We start from the raw sequence: 17,338 nt of genomic DNA on the forward strand, positions 1-17,338 counted from the left end.
ACCTCAGGAAGTTTACATGATAAGGGTACCGAGGCTCAGACCCGTGTGTTATAAGAAGGCAAATGCTTTGTAATCTGAAGATCTGCAGTGTTTCTTTTCTGTCTTTCCTCAGATCATCAGAGGATCATCCCCTAAATTCTGAGTCTGAGTGATGCTTCTGTCTCTTTAACAGGCAGTTCTGGATTCAGTACCACAGACACCAGCTGTCAATCAAACTCCAGCACCACTGATGACAGATTAACAACACAAACTGGACAAAGACAGAAATGCTGAGACTTGACTTTATCTGCTTTCCTTCATCTCTTATTTTAATCATAAAAACTTCTGCATGAGCGATGAGTCCATGTCATTATAAAGTCGCCCATTATTTGAAAACCCTCATTCCTCCAGATTCACTCTTTCGTGTTAAACACACACGAGGCATGTAAATCAGTGTCATTTATAATGAATTAAAATCATATTAATTAGAGCCGACCCACCCTGTCAGCCATGATAACTCTACACAACACTCATTTCAATAAAACCAAGACATTTAACAGCCCATTACATTTGCCACTAGATGGCGCCGAATGTTTAAATGACTCTTCTGATGAAAAGAACAGGAAATTACAAACACAAACTATAAAGAGATTCAAAGAGACTAATTTAATAACTAGATTAATAAAAGACTAATCCAATAACAAAGCTAATAAAAAATAATAAAAAATCCAGCGGAGAAAAATGTCCACAGTCATACTGACAGACTTTTAACATTTGAACACCAAGACATTTTATAACACACACTGAGGTTGTGCTTCCCTTTGATACTGTAAAAACCCAAATCCACATTCATCAGAAGCATCATGACATCTATATTTCAAACAACCTGAATACAAATATTTTTGATAATATTATACACATTCACAGCATCTCTTTATAGACTGGTGTCAAATCGTCGGCTTACTCACATTTATATCTTTATTCAAGGGCATTATAGGCAGGCTTCCATGTTACATATCTGAATTTCTTACTTTTACACAGAGTACCTATGGTTTACGGTCCCAGAAAACTATTTCACTGAATGTACCTCAAGCCCGGACAGAGTTGTTCCCTTTCAGTCGATAACGTCGGACGTAGTCGACGCCGACTGAAATGGGGATCGCGCCAGAGAGCCTATCATCTTCGAGTACTATTGAACGAGCCAATATAATTGGCGTGCGTGATTTGCATCACACACACTCCGCCCCGCAGCGCGGGTATAAATACGGAAGTGGATGCACGCACTAGTTGCCTTTCGCTTCGGAGCTGTTCGTCTTGATGTCTCTGAAGAGTGCTGTTGTCTTCAATGAGCGATTGTGTCGGTGTTCTTGCGGGAAGACCTCCCAGTGTCGGTGTCTACAGCGTGGTGCAGCGGTGATCGCGAGCTTCTCAGCTCTCAACTGCCGTTCTAACAGCATCAAATTTCTATTGTGTGTTTGTGTGTTGACGGTTGGTTAGAGGGCGAGAAGTGGCACTGGTGAGGGTCCCATTTCCTAAAAGAGCAACACGTCAGAGGGGGATAGCTCCAGACCGCACGCAGAAACGCACGGATGGAATGGCATCTTGAAAAAGACACACTCACACCGAGTGTGTCTTTTTCAAGATGCCATTCCATCCGTGCGTTTCTGCGTGCGGTCTGGAGCTATCCCCCTCTGACGTTCACGAAAGTTGTGTCGCATGTTTGAGCTTACAGCATGCTGAGGCAGCTTTCGTGAATGAGTCAAGTTCTCACTGCAGGAACATGGCCATCTCGGTGTAGAGATCTAGACTCGCCTTCGTTAAAAGCGTTGGTGCAGTCCCCACCTCTGTGCCCCGTGGAGGGAGGAGCTGTGGAGGGAGGAGCTGTGGAGGGAGGAGCTGTGGGGGAGGAGCTGTGGAGGGAGGAGCTGTGGAGGGAGGAGCTGTGGGGTAGGGGCTGTGGAGGGAGGAGCTGTGGGGGAGGAGCTGTGGGGGAGGAGCTGTGGAGGGAGGAGCTGTGGGGTAGGGGCTGTGGAGGGAGGAGCTGTGGGGGAGGAGCTGTGGAGGGAGGAGCTGAGGAGGGAGGAGCTGTGGAGGGAGGAGCTGAGGAGGGAGGAGCTGTGGAGGGAGGAGCTGTGGGGGAGGGGCCTGTGGAGGGAGGAGCTATTGGGGAGGAGCTTTGGGGGAGGAGCTGTGGAGGGAGGAATTGTGGTGAAGGAGCTGTGGAGGGAGGAGCTGTGGAGGGAGGAGCTGGAGGAGGAGCTGTGGAGGGAGGAGCTGTGGAGGGAGGAGCTGAGGAGCTGAGGAGCTGTGGAGGGAGGAGCTGTGGGGGAGGAGCTGTGGGGGAGGAGCTGTGGAGGGAGGAGCTGAGGAGGGAGGAGCTGTGGAGGGAGGAGCTGTGGGGGAGGGGCAGTGGGGGAGGAGCAGTGGGGGAGGAGCCGTGGAGGGAGGAGCTGTGGAGGGAGGAGCTGTGGAGGGAGGAGCTGTGGGGGAGGAGCTGTGGAGGGAGGAGCTGTGGAGGGAGGAGCTGTGGGGTAGGGGCTGTGGAGGGAGGAGCTGTGGGGGAGGAGCTGTGGGGGAGGAGCTGTGGAGGGAGGAGCTGTGGAGGGAGGAGCTGTGGGGTAGGGGCTGTGGAGGGAGGAGCTGTGGGGGAGGAGCTGTGGAGGGAGGAGCTGAGGAGGGAGGAGCTGTGGAGGGAGGAGCTGAGGAGGGAGGAGCTGTGGAGGGAGGAGCTGTGGGGGAGGGGCCTGTGGAGGGAGGAGCTGTTGGGGAGGAGCTTTGGGGGAGGAGCTGTGGAGGGAGGAATTGTGGGGAAGGAGCTGTGGAGGGAGGAGCTGTGGAGGGAGGAGCTGGAGGAGGAGCTGTGGAGGGAGGAGCTGTGGAGGGAGGAGCTGAGGAGCTGAGGAGCTGTGGAGGGAGGAGCTGTGGGGGAGGAGCTGTGGGGGAGGAGCTGTGGAGGGAGGAGCTGAGGAGGGAGGAGCTGTGGAGGGAGGAGCTGTGGGGGAGGGGCAGTGGGGGAGGAGCAGTGGGGGAGGAGCTGTGGAGGGAGGAGCTGAGGAGGGAGGAGCTGTGGGGGAGAAGCTGTGGAGGGAGGAGCTGTGGGGGAGGAGCTGTGGTGGGAGGAGCTGTGGGGGAGGAGCTGTGGAGGGAGGAGCTGTGGAGGGAGGGGCTGTAGCACATGCAGAGAGCAAGGGGGTGGGACATGTAAGTTGTGCTTCTTCAAATTTTCAGGCTAAGTCACATTTTCTCAAAACTCCCTACTGCAGCTTTAAGGTCAATATAGACTAAAAACGGGTCATGAAACCCTAAACTAAATTTTCTGAGATTTTAACAGAGGAATGTGTGTTGAACACCATTGAATACAATGTTAGCATCTGTTAGATTTAATGGTCGGGTGAAAATGGTTACATTTGAGTTTTTTCCGCTATTTTCGTCTTCCGGGTTTAAAATCTTCATCGTGTAAGTGTAACTGTAAGTGCTTTGACTCATCGGTGTCTCATAATTATTAATGAGACTGAGTTTTCATATCCTATGAGAAGACACTGTCTCTTAATTATTCATGACACCACGTGGATCTTTCCAATGACAGACATGTCAAACTGTGATATCGTCGTGTAGTAGATGAGAGAGCCAATCATCGGAAACGAAACACGCAAGTGTATATTTTCGTGGTGCAGAAGTTCAAGTGTGTTGAATATGTTTCCCCACGATGCTGCCAGGGCTCCGGGCGGTCGGTTGGCCATCAACCACAGACACATCTAAATTATATGTGTGCAGCAAACATTCAGCAAAGAGAGAGCTTCGAGAACTGGAGAATGATGGACTCGGCCTTGTTGACGACTAGTGCAAGTTACGTCTTGCAAGTAATGCGGGACCAAGTCCCGAGGACTTTTCTATCCCTTCAGAGGTATGTGTGTGTCTAAAATTTAACCCTGATCGTTTTACTTGCCTTTTGTTAAATAAGCACTCGTTATCAAAATGTTTAGATATTTCGATAATACCTCAATTGTATGCTTAATTCGTGTAATTAAATATATATGTCATTGGGGTTCAGGGGGCGGGTAGATATAGGCTATGCACGGAACGGTTTTTTTTTAAGCGGAAAATTAATCAAATTTAATAAATATAATTACGATTACTCGTAGGCTAATATATGTAGCAGGGCATTCAGTTACTTTTGAAAGGACAATAATAAAGTGTCAATGTATTTCATTAGACTTTAACTTTGCTAGCTATAAAAAAATCTAGCAAAAAAACATACACCCTTAAAGAGAAGTATAAACATATACCAATCCGAGATAACATGCCTCGGAAGTTTGACTTTTTCCACCATTACAATACTTATAGGCAACTAGTCATCATATCTTCTGCTCCATGAAACACATATTAATGCTCAGTAGTACACATATATGGTTCTTTAATGTATTTGCATTGTACTGAAATTGAAATAAAACTGAAATTAATTTTTTATGGGCATATATGCGGCTGAAACAGGTAGCCTTGTGCATCCCAGATTTTTCAACATTAACATTTTAATATCACATTATAGCCATTATGGCCTTTAGAACATGTTTTTTTGAGGAGGTGGGGCAGTGCACGAGCTAAGCTTTTGTCATTAATGGCATATTTTCCCTTGGATTACTTTTATTTTTATAGTTTAAGTTGTTTTGAAACACGTACTTTTACACTTTTATTTGAGTAAAAAGCTTGAGTTGATACTTCAACTTCTACAGAAGTATTTTTAAACCCTAGTATCTATACTTCTACTTGAGTAATGAATGTGAACTTTTGACACCTCTGCTGTCAGGACAGTCAGATTCCTTGTGGAAATTCACCACTGCGTAATTCAGATCCTCAGCAGAAGTGATGCAGCACTGAGAGTCACCAGTGGCTTTCTTAACTGTAGCGTAAACACAGTTAGAAGAATCAGAGGGGCTTGTGGGTAATTGAGCAGTGGCATAAACAGTGTCAGAAGAATCAGAGGGGTTTGTGGGTAACTGTTTGTGAGTGTCTTTAATCTCCTCGTAATCACAACCAGTGCGAGAAACCTGAGGAGAGACAGAGAAATTATTTACAGACATAAAGATGATCAGATTTGAAGGCATTATAATTCATTGTCATTATGAATAAAACATAAACATCTTATTTTATACAGTAACTGGACTCACCACTTCATGTTTTCCTGATCCAGTCTGAGACGACGAATCACCGCCTGCCAAAAACAAGCGTCTTAAATTCCTTATTCTGCATTTCAACACTGATATCTTGTGTAAATGTTTTCACACATCATCAAATATCTGTATTTTGCTCACATCTTTTTGTAGCCCATAGGTGGCGACAGAATCAACAAATATCTACAAATCTGAGTTTCTTCATCTGGAGAAGAATGAGTTTTACCTTGAGACTGATACTTCTTACAGAGAAACAGTAATACGAGTCCAGCGACAATCAGAACCAGAAGAACCAGAACCAGAGGAACGATCAGAGAAGAGCCTGAAAACACAGGAGAAATAATCTGAGAATATGATCATCTGAGCTAAACATCAGATCAGATCATGGGACGTTTGAAATAGGATTGACCAGATCATGATATTGAGTTCACCCGTTTAACATTGTACGTTCACACAAGCCTTTTAAATAACGGTCTTGTCTGGCACTTGCTCAGCTGTGTGTGTAGCTGAATGTACCAGCCAGTTTGTCCTAAATGCACTTTCTGGACCATATAGGTTATAACGCAACATTTAAAAACTTAACTCAAATTAACACGTTTTCCACCACAGTTTGATCTGACAACACAAAGAGGAATGAACCCAGAAAAAGCGACACTAAACCTGCAACAGTGATGATTTAAAGAGACAGTAACACAACGTCACACACTGTGAAATCCCAAAACACATTCCACAACATTTTGCTATTGAGGATGGAAATGCAGTATCCTACCTAATCAAGTTATAAGATATATTTCATATATTTTATATTATATTTCTATATTCTTTCAACCAACAAATTCACTGGAAATCCAATATGTAAACAAGAATAATTATTGTTGTTATTAATATATTAACAATTTAAAATTTAATTTAAATCATTAAACTATTAAATTTAAATGTATGTTTTAATTTAGAGGTGAAATATCAATATATTTCTAATATATATTTCAATATATTTCTAATAATATTTTTCAGCCACTAGGGGCGTCAGGCCTCATCACAAGCTTCAGTCATTGATCACATGTTTGTATTTCAGCACAAGATCACCTGATGATGTGGAAACACCTGTGAACACTGAAGTGTTGACTGATGAGAAAGAAGAAGCAGACGATGATGATAATGATGATGATGATGATAATGATGATGATGATGATGATGATGATGATGATGATGATGATGATGATGATGATGATGGTGATGGTGATGAAGATGGTGTTGTTTTTTCTGGAACATTTGTATATAAAACAATTCAACAATTGGATGACATAAAGGATGTTTTTTTCACACACAGAACTTGACATCAGTTTTCTCATGATACTTGTTGCTGATGTCATTCACACATTCAATACCCAGAATTCATGTTTGTTGACACACAGACACTTAGCAAACAGAATCTTGAGCTGTTAGTTTAAGTTTCCAGAACTGAAGCCTGTGGTTTCACACTGAATAATACACAGAGTTACTGATGAGCAACATTCAATAAAAATAATTTTAGTTAAAAAAAAAAAAATAGTTTAAATCTGCTTAAACAGAATCAGCTGCAAACCTTCAAACAGCATCATTGTTTTAAGAGACAGTGTAGAGAAATAATTCTCTGATGACTTAGGCACTCCTTAATTAAAATGTCTTTATTATACAGATGACATGTCCTAAATGGACAACTTTAAAACGCCCACGCGTAGCGGCATGGAGCCTTCTTCAGGGCATAAGAAAAAGGCTCCATGATAGAAAATATAAAGTTTATATTTATATAAACATAGCTTGTTTTTATACTTCCTCTTTTTAACGGTTTGTGGTTTTTGCTTTGTTAAACAGAAATAACTTTAAATTAAAAATAATCCTGTTTAAACAGAATCAGCTGCAAACCTTTGTGATTTTTTAAGAAACATGACACACAACATACAGTGATCTGCATCTGTACCTGTAATGATCAGGACTCGTGTGATGAAGATCTTGTGTCCTTGATCAGACTGAACTCCACACCAGTATTCTGAATCTTCTTCAGTCACATGACTGATGTGTCCCGTCAGGAGCTGCTGTTCTCTGTCATCATACAGCTGGATCTTTCCCTCATCCCTCCATCTTCTGCTCTCCTTCACAGACGTCTCTTTAGCACAGAGATCAGCTCCAGATCTCCAGCACAGAAACTTCACATCACGACTGTGGGATTGTGGGTATTTGCAGCTGATGTTCACAGATCCTCCAGCAGAAGCTGATAGACTGATGCTCTTCACACAACAATCATCTGTTTAAGATACAAATAAAGTGCAGCAATGTTACAATCACCAGATATATTCATGGATTCGGTCAAATAATGCAGAAATGACTGAAAGCAGCTCACCCGTCTTAATGTCCAGATTAAACTCAGAGAAGAAACTGTAATCTTCAGAAACTTTGACTATAATCTTATATTCTCCAGAGTCGTTCTCATTCAGATCTCTGATAAACAGAAGTAAGAGTCCTGCAGATCTGTCATTATAAACGGAGAATCGTCTGTCATGTTTCCATTCTGCTCTAGTGTTTATTACAGTAAAACACTGATCTGCAGTTTTACAGACGCGTATCACAGGATTTGTGTGTTGAATCTCATATTTGTAGTTTATAATGACGCTTCCTCCTGAATATCCCGTCACACTACTGATTTTTTGACCTGTTCAACACAAACTCAGATATCAGTGTGTAAAAAATATCAAGTCAGTAATGATACTTCATCTTCATTTAATAACAAACACATCTTTTATGAGTTTCACATGTGAACGTCAGTGATTTCAGTCAGTGTTGAGTATCGTGATGTTGTGGAGATCTTCATGGGTTTGAGGATCTCAGTTTCTCACCTGTTAAAACCTTCAGATTCACTTCAGTGTAGGGATCTATTCCATATTTATCAACTTCACAGTAATACGTCCCAGAATCCTCTTCTCTCAGATCTCTGATGGTCACAGTGAAGACTGATGATCTTGTGTCGTCATACAGAGAGAATCTTCCAGAATGAACCCATTTATGTTTCTCATTAGTCCTGATTGTGTCTGTGCAGACTGACCACTGTCCTTTACAAAAATACTTTTCATTTCCTTTATTTTTTCTCTCATATCTGCATGTGATCGTGACTCCTCCTCCTGAATATCCTCTCACACTGATGGAGCTCACGACACCTACAACAAACCAGCATTAAAATACTAATACATTTATGAGAATGAACAGAGATGAACTTTTAACCTGCTTTTACATTTTGTTAAATAAATTGAACAACATGAACTGAATTTAAAGACGATCCTCATCAAATGCTTTAATTTTTTTCGTGATTTACTCTGAGTTCAGATTCTTACCAGGAATCATCATCAGAGTGAAAGTCCAGATGATCTTCATTCTTCTCTCTTATTAAATGATCTTCTCTGTTGTTAGTAGATTCAGTTCTTCTGAAGCTCTCGGTGTGTGTTCAGATGAGTTTTGAGTGTTTCTGTCCTGGTTACACGTTTAACATGAAGAGCTGAATGTGTCAGAGATGCCCACTTCCCCTGAGAGAGAGAGAGAGAGAGAGAGAGAGAGAGAGAGAGAGAGAGAGAGAGAGAGAGAGAGAGGGAGAGAGAGAGAGAGAGAGAGAAGGAGAGAGAGAGAGAGAGAAGGAGAGAGAGAGAGAGAGAGAGAGAGAGAGAAGGAGAGAGAGAGAGAGAGAGAGAGAGAGAGAGAGAAGGAGAGAGAGAGAGAGAGAGAGAGAGAGAGAGAAGGAGAGAGGGAGAGAGAGAGAGGGAGAGAGAGAGAGAGAGAGAGAGAGAGAGAGAGAGAGAGATTAATAAAGAGGGAAGTGAAAGTAAGACACTGGACACTGACATCTGATGAACACGTAAAATGTGCACATAAACTTGACGTATAGTTTGAAAGGGTAACTGCCGTTGTGGATGTGCTCTTCCCTTGACAACAACGCTGATACACGGGCAACTAAAGCACAAATAATTTACAACATTATTTTACAGTCTTATTCTCAGTATAATGCTTTTTATATGGCAGATTGATGCTGCACATTTTGCACTTATTTTTATTGTTTATGATCAAAGTGATTCCAGGCATCACTGCCTTTCAAATCCAGTACTTTATCTTGCGGGTCTGGAAGGCATGCTATCTAACGCTGACCAATCAGACTTTAGGTGCCGCCCACAATAACTCAATAACCAATCAGAAAAATAGACAAATATTTTTTTTTTTAAGTCAGGGCGATCATCGTTTTCATGATCGATCGTCGCTGTCACGTCCTAGTACTTGAATACTTGTGCCCATCCCTACACTGTTAAACATTGCTGTAAAAAACAGACAAATTCTGACAGTATCATACCATTTTCCACTAAAACAATAATGTACGTAGAAAAAATGCATTCTGGCTAATATTTGCCATTTTTGAGAAAGTATCCTACAGGAATATACTGTGAATTAAAAGCGCTCAAAGTCGACACTCAGAGACTGTGTTCAAAATCACACCCTATATCCTCATTCACTATTCCCTACATTAGTTCACTAATATAGTCCACTTGACAGTGAATGAAAAGAAGTGAGTGATTTGAGACACTGATGAACACCTGATCAGCGGAATCACTGAAGGACAGAGAAACAAGAACAGAAAAAAGAGAAACACAAGAACTACAACTTACTTCCAGACACACTGAGTGTGAAACCATAAACCAGTTTAACATTATTTCTTTCATACATGTGTATCGGGTAGAGTGGTGTAAACAGGTAGTGTAGCTTGAAGGCCTGTCCACTGGCACTGATTATTTGGATCAGGTGACATAAGTGATGTTTAAATGTGGCGTGAGACATGGACAGGAGGACATTAGTGCGGTGTGAGTTGAAGAGTGAGACTCTTGGAGTATCAGCTGTGTAAACGGGAGAACCTCGGCCTGACGTCTGTGCGAATGGTGACCAGTAAATGGTGCACGCAGTTACGAGTCTACAGAAACTTTGCTCGCATAATAGTGAGTAGTGATTCTACACGGGTTTGCAGCAACAAGCAACGCTGGCGAGAGTGTGCAGTGCTATTTGTCATCCACATCATTAAACTTCATTGGTACGCTGCATATAGCTCTAATTCATCAAGACTGGTTTCAAAAACCAGGACTGCTTTCGTCTGTCCAACTAGCCACTGATTTCCTGGGTTTAATCATTCTGTTTTATTTTTCATTTCTTTGGATGAATGTGCGTGCGTCTGAAATCTGCCACCATCGTTCTGTGTGTGTCTGGAACTAGGTGGACCTCGGGTGGAGGCCTGCTGGTGATAGCCTGATGACCTGTATGTGTTGTTTGTTTGTTTTGTCTGTTTGTTTGGCAATCATTATATCACCGTATTCGGCCTATGGGCATTGTGCAATATCTCCTGTGGGGACACGGCTTATTTTGCAGTGTTCACTCATGTGAAGTGTGTGTGTGTGTACGGCCTATTTGGTGTGAAGTGTCTCCTGCAGTGTTGGAGTGTGTGTATGTGAACAGTATCTATTTATTCGACTTTATTCACTGTAGAGTATGTATTATGAGACTTTATACACTCTAACTCATCTACTATGAGACTTTATTCACTGTGACTTTTTTTTGTAGAATTTCATCCACTGTTATCTACGGGGAACATTTGCTTGCTCTGATTGCCAACCACTATATTATTGTCTAGTGTTTAAAGAAGTATCCAATCATATTTCGCAACAATACAGAAAACAAGAAAAGACAAAAAAAAAAAAAACAGGGCCACGATCGCCGCACACTCAATGGCAAACCTAACCGAGCCACTATAGATTCTATATTGCAACAGACCCATTTGCGAGCCCCATGAAGAGCGTTGCCGCGCCGCCTCAGCAGACGCGGGTCCCGCACCACAGGGCTCGCGAGCCTGACCACCTTCCTCTTTTTTTTTTTTTTTTAATGGACAGGCGGAAGCGCAGCACATGGATTGGAAGTTTTACACAATCCTCGCAAGCAGCCCCCTCAAGAGCTGCCAGCGCGTGCTGCACTCCCAAACAATGTGTAGGCCTACACAAACGATGTGTGTCCCCACCCGTGATATAACGAGGGCAGGGATGCACACACCGAGTGAAACTTGGGCTCGCCATAATATATATATATATATATATATATATAGTTGTAATGCTTTGTGACAGACAACACCAAATAAGACAGACAAGTCCAGTGGCGGTTCTACATTGAAGTACACCCTGGGCGAGACCCCTTTCGAGCGCCCCCCCTCCCCAAAAAAAAAACAAACAAACAAAGTTCTGCATAAACAGTTATATTTTATTATAACAACATAAGTGATCATTTCTCAATTGCACAAATCCTTCATTAGAAAGCCAGACTTAAGAGAATTAGGTTATTAACTATTGCAATTTAAACAGCAAACACACTTTTTAAGGTGCACAATTTCCACCTCCAACATTGCCAAAGGACAATGAACACAATTCTGCACAAAATATGATATGAGTATAAGTTATCAGAACTTAAATAAATATACACTATATTAATATGCCAAAAATATATACAATCAGATATATAAAAAAGTAACAAAAGCAGAGAGCAACAATATTATTATCAACAAAAAATATTAGGAATATTATACAAATAAAATATAGAATAAATATTCTAAATAGCACAAATTCTTCATCACACAAATGTGAAAAAACACCAAAGAGGGCATAGGCCCAGAACAGAAAACAAACTAAAACCTGACCTTTCTGGCCTACCTTGATGCAAAATCATCAATGATGTCATCGTATGCAATCTGCTCCCCTATTAAGTGATTGATACTGATGACGGCAAGTCCAGTGAGCCGTTCCTGGGACATGGTGGACCTCAGGTATGACTTGATCAACTTCAGTTTTGAAAAGCTCCTCCCTGCTTGAGCCACAGTGACTGGCAGAGTAAGTGCAATCCTGAGAGCAGTCCAAAAGTTGGGGTAGATCTCCGATAGATCCTTATCATCCATAAAAGTGATAAGCTCAAGGAGGCTCATGGTCTTTGATGGCAGGTCAGGGAAGTTCTTAATTTCCTGCACAAGCTCTCTACTGTCCAAATCAGAGTGCCCCTTAAAGTGCAGTGTGGTGCCAAGTGCCTCGCATTGATCTGTCAGCTCCACATCTGCAAGACTTGGGAAATTGGTCAAAACTCCAAATTTCTTTCCAACATTTTCCAATGTGGAAAATCTCTCTTTGATGGCTGACGTGGCTGCATCAATGACAACATTGAAGAATTCAACCTCCAACTTCCTAAGTGCATCACTGAAAGGCTCATCATGTGATTCATATGAGAAGTGGCGCTTTGTGGACCTCAGCCTTTTTTGTTTTAATACAGCCTCCACATTCATATCTTCACAAATCTCTTTGGCCACCATCTGTGCAGTCACAAAGCCAGTTGCCCTGTAGTTCTGGAGATCTCGCTCAGTCTTCTTCAAAAGACTCACGGCTAGGTCCACATGCATGTTAGGAGACTGCATGAGTTTGCTGGCATGCTGTATTGCAGATAGCATGTCATACCAAACAACCGTGCAGAAGCTGAAGCGGTACGACCCCACCTCCTCAGATAAAGATTGGGCCTCAGCCTTTATAGCAGGGTCTTTGGTGTGGTCTCTCACCTCAATTAAAGCCTCTCTCACGGCAGCTCCCTGGTACCTCATGGGCTCGACACTCTTGACCTTGCTCTCCCACCTTGTTTCTGCCCACATCTTTAAGGTGATGCTCACATGGTTCTTCAGTATGGCCCATCTTTGGGTGGAGGCTGAAAATATTGTGTACAGCTTTTGCAGGACACCAAAGTAACTTAAAGCATCAACAGATCCCTTAGCAGCATCACACACAACTAAATTCAATGTATGTGCCCCACAAGACACAAACAGAGCTCGGGGATTCTTTTCTAAGAGTCTGGCTTGAACTCCCTTATTTTTGCCTTTCATGTTTGCCCCGTTGTCATATGACTGTCCTCTGCAGTCTTCAAAAGGAATTCCCAACTCCTCAAGTCTCGTCAGGATCATGGATTCCAAGTGCTGGCCTGTGGACTCCTCTGCCTCCAAAAATCCCATAAAATGTTCCCTGATATGGGGCTTCTCCATCAGTGACACCACTCTAATGACCACTGACAACTGTTCTGTGTGGCTTATATCTGGGGTGCAGTCCAGAATTATTGAAAAAAAAAACTTTGCCTGCTTGATGTCATCCACTATAGCAGATATGATTTTGCTGCTCAACAAATCAATCAGCTCATTCTGCACATGATGGCCTAGGTAGCTGTTATGACTTGCTGTTCCTCTTTCGACACGGTTAAGGTGATCTTTCATGATGGGATCAAACCTGGCCATAAGTTCAACCTCTTTGAGAAAATTCCCATTTGATGGTGTGAACAGTGTTTCTGTGTGTCCCCTTAAAGCCAAATTTCGAATGGCCAGTGACTGCACGATAGCAGTGAGACGTGTCAGCACTGCTCTCCATCTCACCCTTTCAGCCTCCAGAAGTGCCATCTCCAGCTTATCAATAGTTGTCCCACTTTTTAACCACACTGACAGTTCCTTCCATGCTTTCATGCAATTGATGTGTTCTGGACTGTTTTCATGTGATGTGAGATAATTGCTTGCATGTTTCCAATTTGCCATTCCTGCACTTGTTAAATTAATGTTCTTCTTGGAAAACAATTTGCAGCAGAAGCAAAAGAGGCTGTTGTTCTTAATTGAATAAATCAGCCAACTTCTTGCCATCTTTTCACCACTTACTAATGTCTTCTTAAAATATTGGTGGTGGCAACTTCTCCCATCACTCTCATTCCTACGGAAAACAAAGCCAGGTGGCACCTTACTTGGTCCTCTGCGAACCAGCTCAGTCCGAATCCTGTCAGTCAGATGTAAGGGCCAGTTAGCAGGGTCGGTTGACAGAGGCTCATCCTCACCAGTGGGGCTCAGTGGGGGTTCAGCTCCAGGCATTTCTATCAGACAGCATATTGGCACATTACTCAGAACACATAGCAGTGAAACAACACATAGTCCTACTCATAAATTATCAGAAATATTAAAATTACATTAAATTGCAGTTGTCCAGTTGTCTTGTAGCCTACACACACACACACACACACGATATGCACACCTGAAGGCTCATGCTGGGGAGAAGTAGAGGCAAAGAGGTCTTCATCCTCAATATCAGATATTTGTGGTGATATTTGTGGAGACATATGTGTAGCTGAGGACATGGATTGTAGCTCATCCTGAAGGGTTGAGACCATTCCAGAAGAGGCCTGTGTAGCGGAGGAGGTGGTTGGCTCATCCTGACCAGTGGCAGAGGTTGCTCCAAAATATTTTAGAAGTGCCCCTGAAATTGCAATTGAAATCAAAAGACCATAGGATAATGTTTTATACAGCTAAAACAGCCTGGGGTCAAATTGACCCAAAACATAATAGAAGGGTTACATAAACATGCTCTTACACGCTAAATGTCTGTCATTACACGCTATATCCTCCTAAACCCGTAAAACAAAACATTTTTTACGATTTTTTGTCATCACATTATTTAGAGCAGAAGAAACAAATGGTAAAAAAAATACTTTAAAAAAATGTTATTGAAAAAATAAATTTTATTTATGTTATGCTATGTAGTAGTCACTGGGACTCAGTTGTTTAAAAAATAAAATGACATTAAATTATATGTATAGGCAAAAGCAATGGGATTTTATTTTTTAATCACCAATAACTTTTTCAGGATATTTTTCAACCAAAATTTGTATATTAATCTAACTTTGATGGAGGAACCATTAGCTCTTTGGTTACTGCAAGTGCACTTTTATGCAAGTGCACTTTTAGTTATGACTTGTAAAACTATACTTAAAAAAAACTATACTTGGCATACTGTAGCAAATAAATAGCAAATGTTCGTCTTTAACACTACCTACAGATTTGAAAATTCCGATGGTTATTTACAGGGCCTAACGTTAACCCAACTGATGGAAATGATAACTGAACTTGTAACAGTTTTATTGCAAAGCACAATATTAGAAATTAGATCTCGTGATTGAGTTGAAACCAAATTATTGTTGTATAAGCATAGCAAGCATCATAGCAAAAAGGCTAACAAAGAGTAATTCCCAATTAACATTAGCCCTTCATTCATGTCATGATGGATACCGACAGTAATCATACAGAGAGAGAGAACATAGTTGCATACCTTTTTCTTTTGCTCGTTTCTCCTCTTCTTCTTTTCTTTTTTTTCGAAATTGGGCACCTGATGGCTTTGACCTTTTCTTCTCCATCCCTGTTTCGCACTCGACAATCAACAGATTTCCCATCCCCCCCAACTGTCACTCACGACCAGAAGTCAAGACTAAATCAATTCACCTTGATGACCGCATAATCGTTTTTTATTACCTTTTTTTATTTGCAGGAACTATAGGCCTGTATTTATATAATATTATGAATGAAATGTGCGTTATTTGGAAGAAAGTCGAAGTGTGTGACTAAGTTTAGCCCCAGCCCTGCCCATTAATTCTATTAGAGTATATTGCTCTAGTGTGGATCCCCCGTCCACCCCCCCCTGTCCGTTCCATTTGAGAGAGACCGTCATCCGCGCCCCCTCCCCTTTCCCCTCAAACAAACAGCTTCTTTGCATGGCATCTTCTCAGCAAGCAGGGGGCGCAAATTTGCCAATTCCCCACACAGTGAAATGATAGATAGACAATAATAGAAAACCACTATTTTTTTTTTTTTTCTCGTGCCGGCGGCGCCGCCCCCCAAAAAATGCCGCCCCGGGCAATTGCCCGGTTCGCCCGTGCCAAAAACCGCTACTGGACAAGTCAAACAGAGAGCACTTTGCTGAAGAACAAAAAGCTGACATCTCATGTGTGCCGGCGTCCTTTATAGCTTCCGCTTGTATGCCGTCACTCATTACGTCATGACGCAACACCAATCAGAGATTGGCTTAGTTTCATTCATGCTTCAGAGACGCTACGCTGAGGGGCGTTCCCCCAAAGTGTCATTCGACGCAGTCCGAGTTCCCTCGAAAGGTAACCCAAAATTCCTATCTCAAAAAATTAGCATATTTCATCCGACCAATAAAATAAGTGTTTTTAATACAAAAAAAAGTCAACCTTCAAATAATTATGTTCAGTTATGCACTCAATACTTGGTCGGGAATCCTTTTGCAGAAATGACTGCTTCAATGCGACGTGGCATGGAGGCAATCAGCCTGTGGCACTGCTGAGGTGTTATGGAGGCCCAGGATGCTTCGATAGCGGCCTTAAGCTCATCCAGAGTGTTGGGTCTTGCGTCTCTCAACTTTCTCTTCACAATATCCCACAGATTCTCTATGGTATTCAGGTCAGGAGAGTTGGCAGGCCAATTAAGCACAGTAATACCATGGTCAGTAAACCATTTACCAGTGGTTTTGGCACTGTGAGCAGGTGCCAGGTCGTGCTGGAAAATGAAATCTTCATCTCCATAAAGCTTTTCAGCAGATGGAAGCATGAAGTGCTCCAAAATCTCCTGATAGCTAGCTGCATTGACCCTGCCCTTGATAAAACACAGTGGACCAACACCAGCAGCTGACATGGCACCCCAGACCATCACTGACTGTGGGTACTTGACACTGGACTTCAGGCATTTTGGCATTTCCTTCTCCCCAGTCTTCCTCCAGACTCTGGCATCTTGATTTCCGAATGACATGCAAAATTTGCTTTCATCCGAAAGAAGTACTTTGGACCACTGAGCAACAGTCCAGTGCTGCTTCTCTGTAGCCCAGGTCAGGCGCTTCTGCCGCTGTTTCTGGTTCAAAAGTGGCTTGACCTGGGGAATGCGGCACCTGTAGCCCATTTCCTGCACACGCCTGTGCACGGTGGCTCTGGATGTTTCTACTCCAGATTCAGTCCACTGCTTCCGCAGGTCCCCCAAGGTCTGGAATCGGTCCTTCTCCACAATCTTCCTCAGGGTCCGGTCACCTCTTCTCGTTGTGCAGTGTTTTTTGCCACACTTTTTCCTTCCCACAGACTTCCCACTGAGGTGCCTTGATACAGCACTCTGGGAACAGCCTATTTGTTCAGAAATTTCTTTCTGTGTCTTACCCTCTTGCTTGAGGGTGTCAATGATGGCCTTCTGGACAGCAGTCAGGTCGGCAGTCTTACCCATGATTGCGGTTTTGAGTAATGAAACAGGCTGGGAG

The 17,338-nt window shown here is 42.6% G+C and overlaps 2 protein-coding genes across 2 annotated transcripts; both read right to left on the reverse strand.

Annotated features, from left to right (window-relative positions):
• Positions 1 to 4,771: 4,771 nt before the first annotated feature.
• LOC143702848 (uncharacterized) lies at positions 4,772 to 8,671 on the reverse strand (the record flags this gene model as incomplete). The annotated part of the gene is made up of 7 exons (XM_077196743.1): positions 8,513 to 8,671; positions 8,021 to 8,338; positions 7,108 to 7,431; positions 6,234 to 6,410; positions 5,374 to 5,469; positions 5,145 to 5,188; positions 4,772 to 5,024 (listed from the first exon to the last, which is right to left on the reverse strand). Coding segments are annotated over exons 1-7 (1,252 nt in total), but the record flags the coding sequence as incomplete, so codon positions are not given.
• On the reverse strand, positions 8,594 to 14,417 carry LOC143702849 (zinc finger MYM-type protein 1-like). The gene is made up of 4 exons (XM_077196744.1): positions 14,282 to 14,417; positions 13,998 to 14,123; positions 11,900 to 13,721; positions 8,594 to 8,648 (listed from the first exon to the last, which is right to left on the reverse strand). Exons 1-4 carry the CDS (start codon positions 14,415 to 14,417, stop codon positions 8,594 to 8,596), a joined length of 2,139 nt encoding a protein of 712 aa, XP_077052859.1.
• Between the last annotated feature and the right edge of the window lie 2,921 nt (positions 14,418 to 17,338).

Source organism: Siphateles boraxobius, unplaced genomic scaffold, assembly GCF_051911475.1.
Source record: "Siphateles boraxobius isolate OS27281-9 unplaced genomic scaffold, OSU_SipBor_1 352, whole genome shotgun sequence".
In the NCBI taxonomy this organism is placed as follows: Eukaryota; Metazoa; Chordata; class Actinopteri; order Cypriniformes; family Leuciscidae; genus Siphateles; species Siphateles boraxobius.

Bases quoted from the DNA above. Each gene is read 5' to 3' on its own strand.
- LOC143702849 (XM_077196744.1), bottom strand. From the start codon at position 14,417: ATGGTCTCAACCCTTCAGGATGAGCTACAATCCATGTCCTCAGCTACA. The intron at 14,124-14,281 runs GTGTGCATATCG...GCTGTCTGATAG, and splicing joins TCCCCAGCATGAGCCTTCAG to AAATGCCTGGAGCTGAACCC. The intron at 13,722-13,997 runs GTAAGGTGCCAC...ATTGCATGAAAG, and splicing joins GCTGGTTCGCAGAGGACCAA to CATGGAAGGAACTGTCAGTG.